The sequence below is a fragment of the Colobus angolensis genome, unplaced genomic scaffold (assembly GCF_000951035.1).
Source record: "Colobus angolensis palliatus isolate OR3802 unplaced genomic scaffold, Cang.pa_1.0 Scaffold356, whole genome shotgun sequence".
In the NCBI taxonomy this organism is placed as follows: Eukaryota; Metazoa; Chordata; class Mammalia; order Primates; family Cercopithecidae; genus Colobus; species Colobus angolensis.
Genome location: NW_012116888.1, coordinates 928201 through 952927, shown reverse-complemented (window position 1 = coordinate 952927; position 24727 = coordinate 928201). Strand labels below are relative to the sequence as shown.

The following is a 24727-nucleotide window of genomic DNA, read 5'->3' as shown; positions in this document are numbered from 1 at the left end:
GTTCTCTTTGTGGAAAGTTTTTTCAATAATAGCTCAATCTTTTTACTTGGTATACATCTATTCAGATTTTCTATTACTTCTTGAATGAGCTTTGGTAGTTTCTATGTTATAGGAATTTGAACATTTCATCTTAGTTATCTAATTTATTGGTATACAACATAGTACATCATATTCTGTTATAACCTTTTTTATTCTTTGAGGTTAGTAATAAGATCTCCTGTTTCACTCCAGCTTTTAGTAATTTGTTTTCCCTCTTATTTTTCTTAGTCAGTCCAGCTAAAAGTTTGTCAAGTTTATTGATCTTTTTGAATAACCAACTTTTGATTTTGTAAATTTTTTCTATTTTCTATTATCTATTTTATTCATTTCTGCCTTAATTTTTGTTTCTTTTTTTTCTGTTTGGTTTAGTTTGCTCTTTTTCTAGTTTTGTAAGGTAGAGGTTAGGTTATTGATTGTGTTCTTTTATTTAAAAAAATAGGCATTTACACTCTACATTTCCCTATAAACACTGTTTTAGCTGCATCCCATAAGGTTTTGTTGTTGTTGTTGTTAATTTCAAGTTTTCTGTCATTTTCCTTGTGAATTTTTTTTGTACTCTTGATTATTTAGAAGTGTGTATTTAAATTGGCACATAATTATGAATTTCCCAAATTTTCTTCCTTTACTGATTTCTAATGTTATTCTACTGTGTTTGCAGAATATACTTCATATGACTGTGATCCTTTTAAATTTCTTAAGGCTTGTTTTATGACCTAAGTTCTATCCTGGAGAAAGTTTTGTGTGCGCCTGAGAAGAATGTACATTCGGCTGTTGTTGGAGGAAGTGTTTTGTGCATGTTGTTCAGGTCTCGTTGGTTTAGAGTCTTCAGTCTTCTGTTGCCTTGCTGATACTCTGTCTCAGGGTTCCATCTGTTATTGAAAGTGGGGAATTGAGATCTCCACTCTTATTTTTGAGTTGTCTGTTTCTCCCTTCCTTTCTATCAGTTTTTGCTTCATGTTATTTTGGGGCTCTGTTTTTAGAAATATCCAGGCCTCTTTCCCTAGAGGTAGACATTTATTTATTTATTTGTTTGTTTGTTTGAGACAGAGTTTCGCTCTTGTTGCCCAGGCTGGAGTGCAATGGCGCAATCTCGACTTGCTGCCACCTCCGCCTCCCGGGTTCAAACAATTCTCCTGCCTCAGCCTCCTGAGTAGCTGGAACTACAGGCACCTGCCCCCAGGCCCGGCTAACTTTGTATTTTTAGTAGAGATGAGTTTCACCATGCCGGCCAGGCTGAGGTAGACATTTATATACGGGACATAACTGAAGCATGGGCCAGCCCTTTTTAAAACTGTGACCAAAGCGCTGAGCTGTTTGAAGAGCCTGAGAGGACATGAAACATGAGGATGGTGAGCTTCAGGGAGACTCTCAGGAAGAGTACCACTCCACCTTGAGACAGCAGGTCTCAGGGTGACGTGAGGTGGGCAGGATGGTTGAAAAGTCTGAAAACACGAGGTGACTCCTGATGATGGAAGATGATCACACACAAGCTTTACCTGCTCTCTCTCTGCCATGGTTTTGGGTGTTCATGGTACAGATGAAAAAGCATCCTGAGACGGCCAAATTCCAGTCCTTTCTTGCCCATCTTGGATTCTGTGGTACTGGATATGGTGATTCTGTTCTTGTCCCCCTTGGCTAGCTCAGCCTCCGTTCATCCTTTCTCCTTTCCATCTCTGGTAGGCTTTCCAGATTTGGCAAATAAGAATACGGAACACGCAGTTAAACTACACGAATAATCTCGTGACATACCTACCTGTACTGAACAGTTACTTGTTGTTTCTTTGAAATTCAAGTTTAACTAGGTGTCCTTTGTATTCTCTGGCAGTCCTACTGGGGTTAATCGGCACAAGCTCTAAAAGTTATCTTTTCTATTCTGTCATTAACAGTGTATTCCCATTTTTTGAAGGGACCAAGTATGGCTTTGTAAAATTATAATTTTAAACTCTGACTCGGGACCAAATGAATGTTTTGGATGAGATTCAGATGCATGCGCTAGCAGGACACACCCTCTCACTTCCTTTGGTCCTGATCTTAGCTCTTTTCTTCACCCATTTTTGGGCCACACACTCCATTTCTATTTTGAGCTCTCTCACGTACTTCTTGCCACTTCATGCGCTCTTTTCCCCGAGGACCCACTGACTGAGAAGGACTATTATAGAAACCCTGTTTTCCTCTAGGAACGTGCTCTCAGAGAGCGTTCCTGTGCCTGGAAATGCTCCCCACATGTCTCCGGAAGTGGGGCGGGGAGGAGAGCCAAAGGTTTCCTCCACCTTCGCTTTGGTGGTTGGTCACCAGGAAGTAGGTGCACACTCTAAAGTGAAACAAACAAAAAGTGATGTCTGCCAACAGCCACCACCAAGACAAGCGTCCCGGTTCTTGTTTCTCCTCTGGTGGCTCCTCAGGTCAAATGATACCTTCTCGTCTCCCACCGGGTCTGAGTCAGAGGAGAAACTCAGCCCCCACACCATACTCCTGCTATCCGCCAGGGGATTTGGAATTCCAGAATGTTTATTTCTGGTTCATTGACCTAAGATTCAAACACACATAGCCTGAAATTATAGTACTGTATATCCACAGCCCAGAACTGCAAGCCCGTTATTAACAGCAATACATTTTGTGGCCTGAGGATTTTTCCCAAATTGCTCTCAGTTGCTTGTTTTACTCAATATCATTTTGTCTGTTCTGATTTTATAAGTGCCACATATTACAGAAATTTTGAAAAAGCATGTAGTGGAAAACAAAATCCCATACTCTCCCTTATCCCCATACCCAGACAGGAGGTATGCAAGGAAAGAGATGGAAGTTTCACCCAGGACTAGATTTGTGCTGGGAATCGCCCTCTCTTGCCTGTGCATACAGAGATTTGGAGAAGGATGTGGAGAGACTGGTGGAGTTATGGAGGGGAAGATAAGGCAGTATGTTTAAAGGAGATTTGGAGAAAAGTTTTCTGGAGGAGGGGCAAATGACCCTTTCCTATATCTCCCCATCAAAAAAAAAGAAAAAACGCCAAGAATCTACATTTCCTGTGTGTGCTTCTGGAATTGAATTTCTGTTGGGGTCGAAGGGGTTAAGAATAAAGGACACACTAAAATTAGCTTCAGGATGGGTGCATTGGCTCACGCTTGTAATCCTAGCACTTTGGGAGGCCAAGGCAGGCAGATTCCTTAAATCAGGAGTTCAAGACCAGCCTGGCCGGCCGGGCGCGGTGGCTCAAGCCTGTAATCCCAGCACTTTGGGAGGCTGAGACGGGCGGATCACGAGGTCAGGAGATGGAGACCATCCTGGCTAACACGGTGAAACCCCGTCTCTACTAAAAAAAAAAATACAAAAAATTAGCTGGGTGACGTGGCGGGCACCTGTAGTCCAGCTACTGGGGAGGCTGAGGCAGGAGAATGGTGTAAACCCGGGAGGCGGAGCTTGCGGTGAGCTGAGATCCGGCCACTGCACTCCAGCCTGGGCGACAGAGCGAGACTCCGTCTCAAAAAAAAAAAAAAAAAAGACCAGCCTGGCCAACATGGTGAAACCCCATCTCTACTTAAAAAAAAAAAAGAAAAAGCCAGGCATGGTGGCAGGCACCTGTGATCCCAGATACTCTGGAGGCTGAGGTGGGAGAATCACTTGAACCTGGGAGACGGAGGTTGTAGTGAGCTGAGATCGCACCATTGCACTCCAGCCTGGGCAACAGAGTGAGACTCCATCTCAAGGAAAGTGATAATAATAACAATAAAATAAAATAAAGTTAGCCTCAAGGCAAGAGCAGCGTTTCTCAGGTTACATAATAAAAAGAAAGATTAAGAAACACTGGGCATGGTGGCTCACGACTGTAATCCCAGCACTTTGGAAGGCCAAAGGCGGGCGGATCACATGAGGTCAGCAGTTCAAGACCAGCCTGGCCAACAGGGTGAAACCCTGTCTCTACTAAAAACACAAAATTAGCTGCGCGTGGTGGCACATGCCTGTAATCCCAGCTACTCAGGAGGCTGAGGCAGGAGAATTGCTTGAATCCAGGAGGCGGAGGTTGCAGTGAGCTGAGATCACGCCACTGCACTCCAGCCTGGGCAACGAGAGCGAAGCTCCATCTCAAAAAAAAAAGAAAGAAAGAAACCCATCCTCTAAAAGCAGAATTTGGGAAATATTTCCTTTAAAAGGCAAAATATTAAATATTTCAGGGTTTGTCAGCACATATTATATCTGTTATCTCTGTTGCATATTCCTTGAAGCAGCTGAAAGAAGTCAAGAATCGAAGAGGTTCTAAGAGAGGAGAGGCTTTATTTTATAATACAATATGAATTCCAATCATCATAATTATTTGCTCCATTACCTGCCACAGTGAGAATTGTTTATTGTTATTTTAGGTGTTTTCCTCAGGTGTTCAGTTATTGTCCGAGTGGCATGAGTAACACACAGTGATGCTGGCGGGAAAATGTGTGTGTGCCCAGAAAGGAAGCAGGTCCTTCCCCTCAGCGTAGAGGAAGGGGCACGTGCACCAAATACACGCATGCCCCGTGCCTGACATTCCCATCTCCTTACTAATGCCCAGTCCTCGTGTTTACTCTTCGTTTAGGTCAAGGAAGTTGATCCACTGAGTAATGGCTCAGTCATGATTTTTAACACCTCTGCCTCACCACATATGTATCAAATCAAGCAGCTGCGAGCCCTGGCTAATTACAGCATTGGTGTTTCCTGCATGAATGAAATAGGCTGGTCTGCAGTGAGCCCTTGGATTCCAGCCAGCACGACTGAAGGAGGTAATTCCTGGGATTCAGAATGTATATTGCCCCCAATGGCATGTGATTCAACAAACCCTTCCCAGTGGCCTGACTGAGAGTTGAAACTTTGCTTTGTTTGGACTTTGTCTCTGGAGGAGAAAATTATTGAGGAGACAGATGAAAATGGGAAAGATATTTCCTCCATACTTTAAAAGCATTTAGTGACAAAACTTAGCCATGTTATGTATAGGTAATCTTTTCTTTTACATAGAAGATAATAGCAGCACACTTTAAAACATGCTCTCTCACAACACAATAGTCAATACATGTTACCAACACAATAGTCAATACAGAAGCCTTTGGTGACCCCAACATATGTGAGGATTTCTCTCCACCAGCAAGCCGTCAGCTCTGCAGCGGAGACCAGCTGAGTGTCCTCCAATTCAAGTCTGAAACTACATGCAGATAGCTTCAGATCCCACAGGTTGAGGGCTCGATCCCCAGGCCTCCCCTCCCTCCTGTCCCCGACCCCAGCCTTTAGATGCCAATCACAAATCTTGACCTCTGGAACTTCTGACTGACCAAGTGTTTCCCATGACCTCAGCTTTGTGTCCAATTAATTTGCTGGAACGGTTCACAGACCTCAGGGAAGTACTTATATTTACCAGTTTATCATAAAGGATATTACAAAGGATACAAATGAAGAGATGTGGAGGATGAAGTATAGAGGGAAAGGGTGTGGAGCTTCCACACCCTCCCTGGGCGCACCACCCTCCAGGAACCTCCACATGTTCAGTTATCTGGAAGCTCTCTGAACCCTGTTGTCTTGCTTTTTTGTGGAAGTTTCATGATGTCAGCATTCCTTCCTCCAGGTTATGGGTCAGGACCCCCTTTGTAATAAGGGTCTTATGACCCACAGTCAGAAAGATGGGGAAGATTAGAGTCCTGCATCGAGGCACGTGAAAGGAGGGCAGGAAGAGGTCAGAGAGATTGTTTTCTGAGGCCTGCCCCGGAGGCATAAAGCACCCAACATCATAGCAAACGATTGTAGGGCACAGTGGCTCACGCCTGTAATCCCAGCACTTTGGGAGGCCAAAGCGGGTGAATCACATGGTCAGGAGTTCAAGACCAGCCTGACCAACATGGTGAAACCCCATCTCTACTAAAAATACAAAAAATAGCCAGGCGTGGTGGTGCACGCCTGTAATCCCAGCTACTCGGGAGGCTGAGGCAGGAGAATCGCTTGAACCTGGGAGACGGAGGTTGTGGTGAGCTGAGATCACACCACTGCACTCCAGCCTGGTGACAGAGCAAGAATCCATCTCAAAAAAAAAAAAAAAAAAGATTGTAACCAGGGCTATGGGAGTTGTAAGCCAGAAACCATGACAAAAACCTGTGTGTGTGCGTGTGTGTGTGTGTGTGTGTAGGTTATTTATGTGTACATATACACACATATATACATATAAAATAACCCACAAGTCCATTAAAATGTAATAGAATCATTCAAATGGATAGGTTTAATTGCATCATATTTTCTATTTGTTCTATCTGTAATTTGTTCTCCTTTTCTTCTTTTTCTTCATTTAAAAATATTTTTATATTTTTAATATTAAATTTTTATGATTCTGTATTTAATATTTTTATGATTCTGTTTTTTTATTCTTTGTTTGGCTTATTAGCCATAGCCTTTTCTGTTCTTTTAATGGTTGCTTTAGGATTCACAGTATACATATTTAACTTATCACAGTGTGCCTTCAAGTGATTTATACCACTTCACATATATTCCATTTTCTCCTTCAGATATTTTTGGCTGTTGTCAAAGAGTTTACTTTAATGTGTCTTAAAAACCATTGCGGCCGGGCGCGGTGGCTGAAGCCTGTAATCCCAGCACTTTGGGAGGCCGAGACGGGCGGATCACGAGGTCAGGAGATCGAGACCAACCTGGCTAACACGGTGAAACCCCGTCTCTACTAAAAAATACAAAAAACTAGCCGGGCGAGGTGGCGGGCGCCTGTAGTCCCAGCTACTCGGGAGACTGGGGCAGGAGAATGGCGTAAACCCGAGGCGGAGCTTGCAGTGAGCTGAGATCAGGCCACTGCACTCCAGCCTGGGCGACAGAGCGAGACTCTGTCTCCAAAAAAAAAAAAAAAAAACCATTGCTACACTGTTGTTATTTTTGTTCAGTCAATAATCTTTTACGGAAAGATTTATATAACCAGAAAAAACACGTGTTTATGCCTGTAGTTACCATTTCTAGCGGTCTTCCTTTTTTGGTCTTTATATTTTATCTGGCATCATTCTCCTTCTTCCTGAAGAACGTTTTAAAAAATCATTTCTTGTAGTGTGTATCTGCTGGTATGGTATTCAGCTCCTGTAGTCTGGGGAAAAATATTTATTTTACCTTTGAAGTGTTCTTATTTTTAGCCTTCATTTTTGAAAAATATTTTTATGAGGTATAGAACTGTAGGTTCACAGTTTTAGTTTAGTTTTTTTTTTTTTTTTACTTTCAGTACATTAAAAGAAGTTGCTCTACTATCTTCTTGCTTGCATTGTTTCCTGCAAGAAATCTGTGGTCATCCTAACTTTGTTCCTCTGTATATAATGTGTCTTTTGTCCCTATTTTCACCCTTATCACTGATTTTGAGCACTTTAATTGTGACCTGCTTTGGTGTAATTTTATTTATATTCCTTGTGTTTGGAGTTCATTGAACTTCTGGGGTCCCTGTATTTGTTGTTTACATCAAATTTGGAAAAAGTTTGGCCATTATTTCTTTAAATTTTTTTCCTGTTTCCACCTATCCTCTTTTGTAAGGACTGCAGTTACATACATATTAGACCATTTAAAGTTGTCCCATAACTTACTGATGATCTATTATTACTTTCCCCTTCTTTTCTGTCTGATTTTATTTTGGATAGTTTCTATTGCTATATCTTCAATTTCACTCATCTTTTTTGGTGCAGTATCTAATCTGACATTAGTCCTATCCAGTTTATATTTCATCTCATATACTGTAATTTTTATCTCTTTTTTGCATTTTTCTGTCTCTAACTTTTGGACCATCTAGAATGCACTTATAATTACTTTTCTTTTCTTTTTTCTTTCTTTCTTATTTTCGTTTTTTGAGACAGAGTCTCATTCAGTCACACAGGCTGGAGTGCAGTGCCAATCAGAGCACTGCAGTTTTGAACTGCTGGCTTAAGCAATTCTCCCACCTTCGCCTTCGCCTTCTGCGTAGCTGGTACTACAGGTGCATGCCACCAGACCCAACTAATTTTTGTTTTTGTTTGTGTGTGTGTGTGTGTTTGGTTGTTTGTTTTTTGTTGTTTTTGTTGTTGTTGTTTGTTTCTTTGTTTGTTTTGAGACGGAATTTCACTCTTGTTGCCCAGGCTGGAATGCAATGGTGCAATCTCAACTCACCGCAACATCTGCCTCCTGGGTTCAAGCAATTCTCATGCCTCAGCCTCCCGAATAGCTGGGATTACAGGCATGCACCAGCACGCCCAGCTAATTTTGTATTTTTAGTAGAGATGGGGTTTTCTTCATGTTAGTCAGGCTGGTCTTGAACTCCTGACCTCAGGTGATCCACCTGCCTTGGCCTCCCAAAGTGCTGGGATCACAGGCATAAGCCACCATACCTGGCGTGTTTTTTGTTTGTTTGCTGGTAGAAACAGGGTCTCACTATTTTGCCTAGGCTGTTCTCAAACTCCTCACCTCAAATGATCTTCCCACCTCAGCCTCCCAAAATGTGGGGAATATAGGCATGAGCCACCGTGCCCAGCCTTTTCATAACTGTTTCAATGTCTTTGTTTGCTGTCCTAACATGTATGTTATTTGTGGGTAGTTTCAACTGATTCATTTATGTTTCCACTGTAGGTGGTATTTTTCAGGTTCGTTGCATGCCTGATAATCTTTGACTGGATTACAGACACTGAGAATTTTACAATGTTAGATGCTAGATATTCTTGTCTTTCTTAAGTAGCGAGCTTTGTTTTGAGACACAGCTAAGCTAGTGGGAAACAGTTTAATCCTGTAGGGTCTTGCTTTTAAGATTTATTAGGCAGAACCCGAGCAGAGCTCAGTCTCAGGTCAGTTATTACCCACTGCTGACACAAGACCATTCTGTGTGCCCTACTCAGTGCTTCTTGAATCATTAGATTTTCAGTCTGATTGATGGGAACAGGCACTATTCCCTTGCCCCGTGCGAGGCCTGGATACCATTACCTTTAAATTGTTTCATGTGGTTCTTTTTCTGTTTTCCTTTAGAGGCATCCTAAGGATTCTGGTGCCTTCTCCGGGGTATTTGCCTTTCTTAGTTTATGCCCTCGTTTTCATGGAGCCCATTCTCAATTAGCTTCCACAAGAATGTATACATAAAAAGTAAAGATTGTGGGAACTTGCACGTCCTTATGTAATACTGGCTTAGTAATTTTTCCAAATATAGAATTTTAGTTTGAAATTATTTTCCCTCAGAAGTTTAAAGGTGTTTTCGTATCATTTTTTAGCTTCATGGGTGGCTGTGGAAAATTCTGATACTTAAGTTTTCTTTGTGAACTGTTTTTCAGTTTTAGTTTTTAAAATATCTTTTTAATCCTGGTTCTGTGATAAACTGTGATGTGCAATTTGTTTTGGTCATTATCAAGGGCATTCAGTGGCCCCTTTGATCTGGAAATCTGGAAAGTCCTTTGGTCCTTAAACTTTTGTTTTTCCTTTGGAAATGTTCCAATCTCTGGTTTTTCCAGAAATTGTGTTAGACAATTGTTAATTAGACCTCTCTGATTGCTTCCTCAGTTTTCTTTTTTCAAATTGGCCTATTTTCTCTGCCCTTTTGTTCTACCTTCTTGGAGATGTACTTGATTTATCTTCCAATTCTTCTGTTAAATATTTTATTTTACTTATCATGTTGCTAATTTCAAGTTTTTTTCATTGAAAATTGTTTTCTGGTTCTCAATCATGAGAGCCTTTTCTGGATATCTCAATTATTTTTTGTTTGTTTGTGTTTAGTTTTCTCTAGTTCCCTACACTGGCTTTGTCTCCTCTAAGCCCTCTGTTCTGTGTGGTTTTTTTGGTACCCGACATTCAGTGCGGGGGCTTCCCCAGACCTCTGCCAATTTCTGCTGTCTGCTCCTGTGGAAGAGTGAAGAGTCCTTGATTTGATTGGAACTTGGGCAGAGCTTGTAGGCTTCACTATCAGGTGCCTTAAGTGTTTTGATCCAGATACTCCCAAGTGTCAAAATTGGTTTCTTTCCTCTGTAGCCACTGACTTCCTCTAGAAAAGAAGTCTCCTGCCCCAGGAATTAAACGTGGCTGCTGATATTCTAGTAGCCAGGTGGGGGAGGAAAGGAAGGTAGAGTCCTTGCCATTTAGTGTATAAACTTTCACTTATTTTCCCAGGTTTCAGCCTAGCTCCTTATCATGCCTCCATTCTACAGGTGCTCTAAGTTTAGTGGCTTTCTGCTTCAGAGAATAAATCACCCTGTGTCCTATGGATATTTGAGGGCATACTTGCCAGGTGTGTAGGCATGGAGAAGATAGACTTTGAGAAGTAACTATTTCTTAATCAGACTTCCAATCACTCTTTCCAGTTTTAATCCCTGTTTTACGACCTGGGACCACAGCTTCTGAGCTGCTCTGTGGTTCTTTGGGGGAACATTGGCTTGCTGAGTTAACTATACCTTCTTCATCTCTTTTTCAGCTTTCAAATATGTGTTGCAATCTCTCTTCTACTGTTGACTCCTCTTTGCCTTGTGAGTTTATATCTTTTTAAATTCTTTATTGCCATCATAGAGGGGTTTTGGGAGGAGGCAGACATACAGACATGTTGTGTTGGCCATATTTATCCACAGATTCTACAACAGGTTTGAAAGTGTGTGACTGATTTCATAGGCAGCTTTAGTTGTGTGGCATTTTCTAAGCTGAAATTCATTTTAACTTCATGATTACTGTTTCTGGGATTAGCAGAAAAAAAGAGGGTTATAGTATCTTTTCACACATATCTGAAATATATAATTTAACCTCCCCTCATTCAACTACATGCAACAGTTTGGTGTATATTATTCCAATTGTTATTATTCTTTCTAGATATAGAAGATTTATTTTTTTAATTTCTAAAATGGATCTATATACTTTTCACAATCTGATTTTTTCCCCCATTGGATTTTTTTTTTATATCAATACATGTGATATACCTAATTCTTTCCAGTGGCCAGGTAATTAAGTATTCCATTGGAAAATGTATCAAAATTTGTATTATTATTATTATTATTGTTATTTGAGACAGAGTCTCACTCTGTTGCCCAGACTGGAGTGCAGTGGCATGATCTCGGCTCACTGCAACCTCCGCCTCCCAGGTTATATCATAATTATTGACCGAGCATTGCATTTATTTCTTTTTTTTTTTTTTGAGACGGAGTCTCGCTGTGTCGCTCAGGCTGGAGTGCAGTGGCGCGATGTCAGCTCACTGCAAGCTCCGCCTCCCGGGTTCCCGCCATTCTCCTGCCTCAGCCTCCGAGTAGCTGGGACTACAGGCGCCCGCTACCTCGCCCGGCTAGTTTTTGTATTTTTTTTAGTAGAGACGGGGTTTCACCGTGTTAGCCAGGATGGTCTCGATCTCCTGACCTCGTGATCCGCCCGTCTCGGCCTCCCAAAGTGCTGGGATTACAGGCTTGAGCCACCGCGCCCGGCCTGAGACGGGGTTTCACCGTGTTATCCAGGAGGGTCTCGATCTCCTGACCTCGTGATCCACCCGCCTCGACCTCCCAAAGTGCTGGGATTACAGGCTTGAGCCACCGCGCCTGGCCTGCATTTATTTCTATTTGTCATTATTATGCTGCAATGAATATAATATCACCTACAGATTAAATTCCTGGAAATAAAATATTTGGTCAGAGAGCATATTATTTTCAATTTTAATAGATATGGTTAAGTTCTTCTCTCCCAAAAAAGACTGTAGTAATGATCTTAACTTGTTTCCCAAATTATTTTATACACATACACACATGCACACGCTCACACACACACACACGCACGCACTTTTTAAATGTGTTGACAGATAGCTCTGTTCAGATCGTCAGTAACTTGCCTCTGGACTTTAAAAGGGTGGCTGCATTCTGAGCTCAGCAATGTTTCCTACCTTGTGCATCTCAAATGCCACCAAGCTGATCTCCAACTGGCCGTGTTGACTTTCTGCCCCACAAGTTTGTCCTGGAGAACGTTGTTCAAGTTGTGTCTGCTTCACTTCCCCAGGAGTCCAGAGCACCACCCACCCTACCTTCCCTGCCTTCCTCTTCTTTGCTGTTTTACTTTAGGTGCTCATGAAATTTCCTTTTTTTTTTTTTCTTTTGAGATGGAGTCTTGCCCTGTCGCCCAGGCTAGAGTGCAGTGGTGCAATCACAGCTCACTGCAGCCTTAACTTTCCAGGGTCAAGTGATCTATCCTCAGCCTCCCAAGTAGCTGGGACTACAGACCTGTGCCATCCTACCCAGCTAATTTTTTTATTTTTAGTGGCAATGGGAGTCTCACTATGTTGCCCAGGCTGGTCTCAAACTCGTGACCTCAAGCAATCCTCTCCCTCTGGCCTCCCAAAGTGCTGGGATTATAGGCATGAGCCACCATACCTGGCCGTTTTCTTATTTTCTTTCTCTTTCTCTTTTTTTCTCTTTCTCTTTCTTTCCTTCTTTTCTTCCTTGCTTGCTTTTTCTGCCCAGGCTGAAGTGCAGTGGCATGATCCTGTCTCACTGTAGCCTCAACCTCCTGGGCTCAAGGAATCCTCCTGCCTCTATCTCCTGAGGGACTGGGACTACAGATGTGCACCAAGCAGTCAGCTAATTTTTTAGTTTTTTGTTTCGTTTTGTAGAGAGGGTCTCGCTATGTTCTGGCTGACATTTTCTACTTAAGAAATGAATTTCTAGGCTTCAGTAACCTAAAAGGGGTCACTTATTTAAAACTCATTGATTTCTCAGTGAAAATCTTAGTTGAGAAGGTGAAAATGTGCTGTAAGTCTTGGTCTCATTTGAGTGCTTTTCACAGAGCATTTGAAAAACAAACACTTGAAAACCCAGATGAGAATGCATCTGTGTGTGCTTTGTGGTTCTTCATTCTTCTCTCCTTTTTCTTTTGCAGCCCCATCAGTAGCACCTTTAAACGTCAGTGTGTTTCTGAATGAATCTAGAGATAATGTGGACATCAGATGGATGAAGCCTCCGACCAAGCGGCAGGCTGGAGAACTGGTGGGCTACCGGATATCCCATGTGTGGCAGAGTGCAGGGATTTCCGTAAGTCTAAACCCTAGAAGAGCACGATTGATCATCTCCTTTCAACTTGCTGGTTTACTTCAGTTTTAGAAGCTTTCATTTGGTTTTGAAAAGACCTGGTGTGATTGAGTTAGGCAAGGCACCTTTCAGGGGAACATAAAGAATATAGTAAATATTAGAGGTGACTGAACAGTTATAAAATTCTAAGGAGTCTTTTGGAACTTTCCTCACTCATTCATTCATTCACTTATTCATGAGATAGATATAGATTTCATCCTCTGTTATCACCTGACTTTTGCCCTCATGGAATTTAGGCTCTTATAGGAAGACAATGTGGACTACCCAAATTGTAGCATTAGGTCAGGGAGCTACACAGGGCTTAGCAGTCCAGCAATTCATGGCCTTTTGGAAATTTCATGGGACTTTGCAAAAGAAGAAGATCAGGGAATAACCTCATCCTTATAGAGAATGACAAGAAGTAAGCAGTCACCAAAGGAGGGGACTAAGCAAGCTCGCTGGCCAGCCTGGCACAGCTGCAGACAAGCCGAAATTAGACATGAGACTTACTGGATCAGGACATGCAGTCTGAGACTGCATAGCACACAATCAGGTGCATCAGCCAGATGGCACAGGTTCCCTGCCCCACCAAGTCCCACTGGGCAATGTGATGTACCCACTTGGTGGATTGTGCACCTGAGGGTACCAGGGTCAAGGGCTCAGCACCCTGTGTAGTGAGCAGCAAACAAGCTGATCCTCTGTGCAGTTGCACGGTCGTCATGCTGTGGCCACCTTGACCTGCTTCATTGCCCATGTGACTGGCCCCAGCATGGCTCAGGGCTGGAGATGGTTAGGCCTTGCACTTTGTCACGCTCAGCAAGGATGAACAAAGATGCTTGGAGCCTGTAGCAGACTGCCTGTCCCAGAAAAGGTGGTACTTAAATTGGACTTATGTGTCAGTCAAAGTTCTTTAAAGAAACAGCTAATTGAACACGTATGTGTAGAAGGAGATTTATGATGAGAAATTGACTCATGCAATTACGGAGACTGAGACTTCTCACGATCTGCCATCTGGAAGCTAGAGACCTGGGAGCCAGTGGTGTAATTCAGTCCGAGTCTGAAGGCCTGAGAACAGGGGCAGTGGTGTAGATCTCAGTCCAAGAATAGGAGAATACTGATGTCTCAGCTCAAGCATTCAGGCAGAGAAAAGGGGAGAATTCCTCCTTTCTTTACCTTTTGTTCTTTCTAGGCCCTCAATGGATTGGATGAGGACCAGCCACACTGGAGAGGGCAGTCTGTATTAGTGAGTCCCCCATTTCAAATAATAATCTCACTGGAAACACCGTCACAGACACACCCAGAAATCATGTTCAGCCACATAGCTGGGCACCTCTGTCACCCAGTCAAGTTGACACATAATATTAACCATCACAGCTTAGAGTAATCTTGGCAGATGAAGTTTGAGGAGTCTCAGATGGGAAAATATAACATGAGAGAAGGCACAATACGGCAACTTTAAGTTCTGACTCACTTGAAGGTCTGGAACATAACCCTTTTGTGAGAGCAAGGTGTGAGATGAAGCTGGATTGAGGAGTTCTGACCCTAAAATGCAGGGCCCTGAAAGTGAGGGCAAGGCAGGTAGAAATTGGTTGATAGCAAGGGAGCCAATGATAAGTATGAACTCAGGAGCACAACTTGAGACTTACAGATCATGATGACCCAACCTGCCTTCTTTCCACCAGAGCGTACTTGCTGAACACATTTCACTCTGGTCTTCCAAGACTGAGCAGGGAACTCAGCAGCAGGCTCCTGCCAGCTACAGAGGTTTTCTTGCTCCCTGAAAATGTATGTCAGAATTGTCCACAGTGTTTATTTGGAATACCAGTGTGTGCTTGGAACTGGATAGGGGTATGGTGGGGGAGCATCAATATGTCAGGTAATTCCTGCCTTATAATCAGTCTAAAACTGGCAAGATCCTTTAGATTTTTGCTAAAGCTGGCAAGTTCAGTGAAGACTCTCTAGTATAAGCACTGGTTTCATTTCACAGTGGCAAACAAAAGGCAAAGGGAATCTACCTGTGAAATAGTGGCTCCCTCCCTATGTACCAGCCAGTGCCCTTCCAACGACTTCGTTAAGCATGACTCCAGTCAAACCCAGAGGGACATTTGATTTTGATTTCTATGAAGTCTAAAGACCACTGCTATGATGTGAACCCTAGACCCAATACAGCAGCAGGAAAGGCAGCTGGGTGACAATGCCTGGGTGTGGTTAGGTGGGCAGCTTCTAGACAGGTTCCCTTCCCACCTGGGAAAGGAAGAGAGTAGGGTAATACTGCCTCCTTTTGTGACACAGAACACCATGGAAGGGCAGATGCACTGGTTTCATTATCAAGTCTGTCTCTTCTTTACTGTGATCATGGAAAGCATGCTTCTTCTGTGCTGCCGTATTCCTGATCAATCTAATCCTAGTAACGAATTGTATTAGTCTGTTCTCACACTGCTAATAAAGACATAATTGAGACTAGGTAATTCTAAAGAAAAATAAGTTTAATGGACTCACAGTTCCACATGGCTGGGGAATCCTCACAATCATGGCTGGAGGCAGAGAAGGAGCAAAGGCACTTCTTACATGGTGGCAGGCAAGACAGCGTGTGCAGGGGAACTCCCCTTTATAAAATCATAGGATCTCACGAGACATTCACTATCAAGAGAACAGCACGGGAAAACCCCACCCCCATGACTCAATTACCTCCCACCAGGACCCTCCCATGACATGTGGGGATTATAGCACAACAAGTCAAAATAAGGTTTGGGTGGGGACACAGCCAAACCATATCATAGATCCAAATTTTAGCTTCTTCATGGCATCTATATGGAGCATCACATACAGATGCTCCATATAGAGATGAACAGGGGGAGTGGGTGAGCAGATGCACCCACCAATGATGCCCAAAGTTTGTTTTAATCATTTTTAGCCACATATCATCCAGCATTTATCAAAACTGCCATTTTCTGAAAGGACACTTAAAATTTATTTTGATTTCCCTGCCTCAGTTTACCTATCAGGAAGCAGACTGTTGGACGTAATAGGTGATGGAAGTAGAGAAAAAGAAAGCTTAGAATTCCATGTTGTTCTGCCTTATAGTAAACGATCATGGTATTAATTAATTTTAAATAGCAATCCCGCTTAAAAGTCACAGCTGCGAGAGAAGCAGCCTTTCCTTTTGTCTTTTGTCCCAAGACATTTGTGTGAGGTGCCTCTGGATTAACTGCATTTCTCCATTGGCTGAGTTGCAGGAATCAAATGCCTCTTTGAGAGAAAGGCTTTTGTTCACAATGCTGAATGCTTGGTGTAGCTGTACTAAACATAAAGGTTCAGCAGGAATTTTATCTTTCTCTGTTTGGCAGAAAATAGTGATTACCAGCAGACACTTAGGCTGTCTAAAACAAGCCAGTTTGTTTAAAGAGCTGCAGGTCGTCCTTTCTCCTTCTACTTCTGGCATGGGCAAAAGCTACTTTTCTGAAGGGGGCCTCTTGAGCTGAGGCGTTCTGAAGGGCAGCAATGATGAAAACCTTATGAATGACTGTGGCTGGAGAGCCTTGTGCACTAAATGCCATTAGCACTCAGCTAGGCTGTGCATTCTCATTGCCCTTTGTTCAGAATGGTCCCCTCTGCAGGGAGAACAGAACTGCCACAGTTAGGGCTGTGACCTTTCCAGTCACTTACCTCCTTGGGGATGCCAGATCATGCCAGTGAGATCATTTATTGGGCTTTGCACTATACTTTATGCATCATGACAGTCTTGTGACAACAAAGACCCAGTGGCTCACTTTACTTTGGAAAACATTCTCTGATGCAGCTAAGTGTCAAACTTGTGATCCAAAACTGGGGGCAAATAAGAACAGAGAAGGAAGGCGGACCCTGGGAATGCCCTGAAATCCACACCCAAAAGGAAGTTTGAGATGATCTTGGCATCTGTCACTTTGATTTCCTTGAATTTCCTTCATCTCAGAAGGGCAAAGCTTAGACAAAACCTTGTCTCAAAATTATCCTTTCATTTTCATTTTTAGATAACTGATACTAAAGCTACTTCCTTATGCAGGACAGAGCAGTTGGATATTTTTGAAAGATATTTCTCACTTATAACTGTAATTAAGGCTGGGCACGGTGGCTCAAGCCTGTAATCCCAGCACTTGGGGAGGCCGAGACGGGCGGATCACGAGGTCAGGAGATCGAGACCATCCTGGCTAACACGGTGAAACTCCATCTCTACTAAAAAATACAAAAAAACTAGCCGGGCGAGGTGGCGGGCGCCTATAGTCCCAGCTACTCGGGAGGCTGAGGCAGGAGAAAGGCGTGAACCCGGGTGGCAGAGCTTGCAGTGAGCTGAGATCCAGCCACTGCACTCCAGCCTGGGCGACAGAGAAAGACTCCGTCTCAAAACAAACAAACAAAAAAACTGTATTTAAGGGTGGGATTTTTCGTGTGCATACAATTTCAGAACTTTCTTGGCAGTCGTTTTTGCTTGGCTTGTTGCAGTTATACTGAAGACAGGTCTGTAGCTTTGTGTTCCCACAATGGTCATGTCACTTTCAGGCTAAGAATCCTTTGATCTTTACTGTATGGATATTTATTATATCTCAATGATGATACCTACTTTTTTCATTCTCTTTTTCTTGCGATTACTTGCCTTCCAAATCAGAGCTTAAAATCCAAAGATAAGAAGCAAATACAATGTGTTATCTTTGAAGTTGGAGGCAGGTCTTGCTCGTCTTTGTACTGTCTGAACACAGGGCCTTGACCTTGCTTTGTAGGCACTTATGGCACTATGGATTTGATCTGTGGGCCCAGCTACACCATCTAAACCAGCTGGAGAATTTCTCTCTGTGAATGGAACAGTCTTTTATTGAGTTGGACTAGTATTTCCCACCCCACCCTCATTCCCATAAAGTGTCTGCGGATCTTCCGTGAAAAACAGAGTTCAATGAGCAAATAGAGTTATAAAATACTGCATATTATACCACCTTGAAGGCCCAACATGTATACTGGCAAGTTCAAGGCTCTTTGAAGTTCAACAGAAAATAAATCTGTTTAACTTTGACCCAGAATCGCCTAAACGTTAGGCAGAGACACATTTTTATACGTGCGGTTTTTATGGAGCTCATTGCTTTGGGTTTATTGCTTGAATGCTAGTTTACTCTTCGTTTTCAAAGGGTGTAGATCTTAGAAGGAATCTCATAGCAGAGATTCTTATAGCCTTGAGACAGCATGATATGTAAAACCAACTTTTTTTTTTTTTGAGACAGAGTCTCACTCTGTCATTCAGGCTAGAGTGCAGTGGCACAATCTCGGCTCACTGCAACATCTGCCTCCCGGAGAACCAACTTCTTTAAAGACTCAGGGAAGCTACAGTGTACTTGACCCAAGACCTTGGCCTCCTAACAAGCTCCCCTAATGAGCTGAGCTGTGTGCCTGGATGTTGGCATGTGCCCACCGCCTCTTCCTTTCTCCTTTTCTCCCTCTTTCTCACTGTCAAAGGAGAGCAGAGCATTTGAACTGGTGTTATCTTAAAGTATGAGGAATAGGCAAGGTTCTCATGGCCAGCCAGGGATCTGAACCACTTCTGAAACCCAGGGATTGATCAAATAGGGTACATTTTGCCTGAAGGAGAAACCTACCATGGAGGTAAACTCCATGAATGGGTCAAATAAGCTTCTTGGTTTGGGGAACTAGACAGCCTTGATGATTTTCTCTAATGCACCAAGACTTGAAAGATACCACAAAGTCAATTCTGTAAGGTTTTGTATTTATTTATAGGGAAAGAAGACCCAACTGTAGCACCACCTTGAACATGATGGAAGGATAATCATAGCCACCACTGATTACTTGCAGCATGCCAGATCATGTACTATGTGTTTTACATAAAGGAACTCATTAAACCCTGAACAGTGAGACCGGGCACAGTGGCTCACACCTATAATCTCAGCACTTTGGGAGGCCGAGGCAGGTGGATCACCTGAGGTTAGGAGTTTGAGACCAGCCTGACCAAGGTGGTGAAACCCTATCTCTACTAAAAATACAAACATTAGCTGGGCATGGTGGTGGGCACCTATAGTCCCAGTTACTTGGGCGGCTGAGGCAGGAGAATCGCTTGAACCTGGGAGGTGGAGGTTGCAGTGAGCTGAGATAGCGCCACTGCACTCCAGCCTGGGTGACAGAGTGAGACTCCATCTCAAAAAGAAAAAAGAAAAAAATAATAAACCAGTGAATGTCTTTTCCTAAGTTCTGTGAGCCACTCTAGCAAATTAAACAAACTCAAGGAGGGGGTCATGGGGTCCCTGATTTATAGCCAGCTGGTCAGAAGTACAGGTCAAACTACCTGGGGCTTGTGATTTGCATCTGAAACTGGGGGGGCTCTTGGGGGCTGAGCCCTCACCCTGTGGGATCTGACACTATCTCCAGGTGATAGTGTTAGAATTGAACTGGGTTGGAGAATGCCCAGCTGGTGTCTGCGGTGGAACTGACTGGTTGTTGGTAGGAAAAAAGTCTCATACACTTCTTGGTGACCAGAGGTCACAGAAGCCTTCTGTGTTGACTATTGTGGTGTGGGAGCAGAAAAAACAGCTTGTCTTTTTTCTGCAGGGGACATTTCTGGGTCCTGATGTCCACTGCCTATTTAGATTTGGAACAGTCTCTGGATGGCCAACCCAGGTGCCCCCTTGGTCATGAATGATGGACTGCTCTCTCCTTAAGGGTTGAGATGGTTCTATCCTTCACCATCACTAGCAAAGTGACCGGCTTGAGAGCGAGTGACCAGGGAATACAGTTACCAATAGAACTGCCTTTGCTGTTCATTGATGACCTGTGACATCTGTGACCTACATGACCTGAGACTTCTTTCTGTCTCTGAAATCAAATTTCCAAAATTCAGAGTTAAAGACATGTTCCTAGAACTTCATTTCAGCTTTCACAACCCCTGCATTTTCCATTTGAAAAGCCAGCCCAAACACAAGATTAGTTTCCTACACCAGAGAACATTATGATTATAGAGGTTTGGAAAAGGGGAGGAAGGTGTCGTATAAACCCTTAGTTCTGGTTATTTTTTCCTTTTGTTTGAATGACATTGACTTTTAAATAACGTACAAATAAAAGTAAAACCAGAGTTTTGAAAATTGAACAAGTTGTACATTTGTCACACTGAAAGAAAACAAAAGTGTCAGTGCCCTCTTCCAGGTAGATTTTAGTCAAAATTCTTATAATTTCAAAGAACAGGAGGCCACTCATGCTGGTTCAAGGGTGGGTGGCAGGTGGACAGTGTCAAGGGACAGTGTGACTGGTGTATTGTGCTATGGGTGGTTCTGAGGATCGAGGGCTCAAGGAGTCAGTCTTGTCTGCCATCTGGGTGCATCTACTATGTGCTCCCTCTCTTCCAGAAGCTTCTTTAGGACCATTGTAAGTGCCATGCCCTCATAGCCCTAGCTTGCCAACACCCCCCAAAACTTGAGGTTGCATCCTGTCCCTACCTGCCTTTTGGTTCCATTGGTCATGGCCTGAGTGAGGAAGGAGCGCTGTGAAAGTGTGGCTTCTGGCCCCAGACGTGGGCAGGATGGCTTCCCTCAGAAGGAACTATAGACATGCCTGCAGTTTGCCTGGCCGTCAGTGTTTTCATTTCCTCTTTTCCTCTCTGTCCCCAGAAAGAGCTCTTGGAGGAAGTTGGCCAGAATAACAGCCAAGCTCAGATCTCTGTTCAAGTCCACAATGCTACGTGCACAGTGAGGATTGCAGCCGTCACAAAAGGGGGAGTCGGGCCCTTCAGTGACCCCGTGAAAATATTTATCCCTGCGCACGGTGAGAGCTATACCCAGTAAGGGCTGATAGGGTGTGATGGTCCAGGCAGTGCACAGATTGCCAGAAAGTAACCTGGGGAATGGATGGCTGATTAAAGAATGAAAAATAAGGCTGGGCTTATCTCAACACTTCAGGAGTCAAAAGCAGGAGGAGTTTGAGACCAACCTGGGCAATGGACAGCATAGTGAGACCCTGTCTCTACAAAAAAAATATGTATTTTTAAAATTTGCTGGGCATGGTGGATCATGCATGTTGTCCCAGCTACTCGGGAGGCTGAGATGGGAGAATTACTTGAACCCAGGAGGCAGAGGTTTCAGTGAGCTATGATCACACCACTGTACTCTAGCTGGGTAAGACAGCGAGACCCTGTCTCAAAAAAAAAAAAAAAAAGGAAAAATAAGAATCAAAAATACTTTTTCCAATGATAAAGATATGATATGATAACATGCTTTATAGAACTGCTGATACCCATAAGTCCCTCCTATAGTTACTGTTAGTGGTAATAACTTACTTGGGAGATCAGTCTTTTCAGATGCCAACTTTGGCTTTACTTATTGAACTTAGTTGCAATGATGTATACTGTACATGACTGAATTTTAGATAAACGATATAGCTAATCCTTAGCTGTCTATAATTGGGACAATTTATTTGCTGGTGCTTGTTTTGCTGTGTTTCAAACACTACTGCTTTGCCATGTTTTTACCCATTCAAGCCTTGGGTAACATGCTTTGTGCTTTGTCTGCACAGAATATGAAATATTTCCTATGGAAGCCATCCTCAGACTGTCCTGGGCCCACTGAGCTAAATGCCCAGCCATGCGTGTTGGCTTTTGCATGTTGCTGGAATGTCCTTTGGCACGGTGCCACCATGGTACCCCAAGTGAACCAAGTGCTGTGCTCACTCCATAACCCAATGGAGCCACTTTGTTTGACTCTCACCTTCCCTAGGTTGTTTAATGTTAAATGACTGTCATAAAGTCCATGCATAGGCATCTAGGTCAGTGTGCTTATACATTAAGTTTTTGCCAAAAATGACCTTTGTACCCAATAGCAGACAGAACTTGTGAGCAGATGATTGAGTTCCCACCTGTCTGTTACCAGGGACCCTCAAACTTGCTCTCCCTTTTGGTGCTGAAATGGAACCATATTACATTCCTGCAGCCCATAGGCACAGTTCCTGGGAAACACTAGTAACTGGTGATGGGGAGGCAAGATGTGTCTACCTGGTAGAAATTCAAAGACACTGAGATTCTGCCTGGACATGGTGACTCACGCCTGTAAATACAACACTTTGGGAGACCAAGGCAGGCAGATCACTTGAACTCAGGAGTTCAAGACCAGCTTAGCCAACATGGTGAAACCCCATCTCTATCAAAAACAACAACAACAACAAAAATTAGCAGGGTGTGGTGGCATGCGCCTGTGGTCCCAGCTACTTGGGAGGATTGCTTGAGTCCGGCAGGTGGAGGTTGCAGTGAGCCAAGATCACTCCATTGTATTTCTGCCTGGGTGACAGACTGAGACCCCATCTCCAAAACGAAACAAAACAAAACAAAAACAAAGACAATGAAATTCTGATTATAAAGGGACAGCTTTAAAAAATTGGAGTTTAGGCTGGGCACGGTGGCTCATGCCTATAATCCCAGCACTTTGGGAGGCTGCGGCGGGCAGATCACTTGATGCCAGGAGTCCCAGACCAACCTGGCCAACATGGTGAAGCCATGTTTGCTATGCAGGCATTCCTTACCTTGCATGGCTCCAGTATGCACAAATTTCAATTACCACAGTTAAATAACAGCCATGCCCCAAAAATACAGTTCAAATTTTAGTCACCACTCTATATTAACTATAATTGCAGAAAGCATAAACTCGGGCTGCTGGCTCTTCAGGCCACCAATCACTGTAGAAATAACAGATGCACGTCACTCTCAGGACCAATGGCGTCATTTCTTTCAAAGTCTGTAGTGATTGGTCACTGCGCCTTTGTCATTCTGTTTGTGCCCACCTAGCGGAGACATGCGGCTATGTTGCCTCCTTGTCTCCCAGGGACAAACCCACATGCCATTTTACAAAAATGGGTAATTGAAAAAGGGAGTTGGTGAACAAAGGTAAAAGCACAGCAAAGAAATGCAAAGGGATAATGTTCAACGTAAAATTTGAATTGACTGTAATCCCAGCACTTTGGGAGGCCGAGACGGGTGGATCACGAGGTCAGGAGATCGAGACCATCCTGAGCTACACGGTGAAACCCCCATCTCTACTAAAAAATACAAAAAAAAAAAAACTAGCCGGGCGAGATGGCGGGCGCCTGTAGTCCCAGCTACTTGGGAGGCTGAGGCAGGAGAATGGCGTAAACCCGGGAGGCGGAGCTTGCAGTGAGCCGAGATCTGGCCACTGCACTCCAGCCTGGGCGACAAAGCTAGACTCCGTCTCCAAAAAAAAAAAAAAAAATTTGAATTGAATGTAAGACTATGGAAAGTTGTTACTGCCCCTGCTGATAAACGTTAGATGTGAACCAGCAGTCCTTAGTGAAGGTGAACTTATGCACATACATGAAGAGGTTGTGACAAAAATGTTGAAAATGTCCCAGAGAAAGCGACACTGTCAAAAAACAACATTGAAGGAATACTGAGAGATATTTTACAACCTTGAAAGAACAAGATAAAGTATTAGCCGCGGATCCAAACTTAGAAAGGAATGTGACAATTCTCCAAAACACAGAAACTATGTTTTCTCTGTATCATAAGTTACATGACTAGAAGGCAAACTATTCAACCTACTCTCGATCGTTTTTTACAAAGAAATGACACTTTAATTTTTCATGTTTCTAACATTTTAAACTACAGTACAAGTAAATATTAGTTGTAATTTTTTAAATTTTCTTGTACATGTATAACTGACATGAGTTTTCTCATTGATTTTTAAATTACTATTTTTAATTAACAATTGAAAAATTATATATACCTCTGGCGTACAATGTGACATTTTGATCTATATATACGTTGTGGAATGAGTAAATCAAGCTAGTTTCCCATCAGTTATTAAGATCTCTTTGCATGGTGTCAGCTTACACAAAGTGAGGCCTGCCTGTATTTGTAGATTACAAAAGATTTAACTGACTTCTGAAAGCTTTGACTGTTTGTTCTTCCCTGTTACAAGCCGATGTTTCTCATATATTTCAAACCCATGATTGGTCTATTGGTATTTTACCAGGTTGGGTAGATCATGCCCCCTCTTCAACTCCAGCGCCTGGCAACGCAGATCCTGTGCTTATCATCTTTGGCTGCTTTTGTGGATTTATTTTGATTGGGTTGGTTTTATACATCTCCTTGGCCATCAGAAAAAGAGTTCAGGAGACAAAGTTTGGGTAAGTCTCCCAGCTAAAAATGTTTGCCCACTGCTATTGACCAGGTTGTTATACCAAGTGATTATGCCTTCCCTGTTGGGCCAGCTGCTCACATTGCTCCCAGATGGCTGCCCTGCCTTATGCATACCCTGGGCTCAGGCAGCTTCCTGACTTAGGCCATGGCTTACAGAAGCAGCTGCCAGCAAAAGCCAGCCCTGAAAAGGGTTCCTTTACAGAGAAGAGTATCAGTAGGCCTTTGCTACTGAAACTGGGTTGCTGTTAAGTAAGGACTTTTATTAGAAGCCTTAAAAATAGGCCGAGGGCAGTAGCTCACACCTGTAATCCCAGCACTTTGGGAGGCCAAGGCGGGCGGATCACAAGGTCAGGAAATCGAGACCATCCTGGCTAACACGCTGAAACTCCGTCTCTATTAAAAATACAAAAAATTAGCTGGGTGTGGTGGTGGGCCCCTGTAGTCCCAGCTACTTGGGAGGCTGAGGCAGGAGAATGGTGTGAACCCAGGAGGCGGAGCTTGCAGT

At 43.2% G+C, this 24727-nt stretch overlaps 1 protein-coding gene across 2 annotated transcripts in view; it reads left to right on the top strand.

Annotated features, from left to right (window-relative positions):
• Positions 1 to 24727, top strand: part of MERTK (MER proto-oncogene, tyrosine kinase) — a 135755-nt gene that overhangs the window by 71839 nt on the left and 39189 nt on the right. For both annotated transcript variants that reach the window (XM_011953089.1, XM_011953088.1), the window contains exons 7-10: positions 4604 to 4787; positions 12868 to 13019; positions 20690 to 20843; positions 24056 to 24209. In XM_011953089.1, the coding sequence (XP_011808479.1) occupies positions 4604 to 4787; positions 12868 to 13019; positions 20690 to 20843; positions 24056 to 24209 (644 nt within the window). The remainder of the gene's footprint in view (positions 1 to 4603; positions 4788 to 12867; positions 13020 to 20689; positions 20844 to 24055; positions 24210 to 24727) is intronic.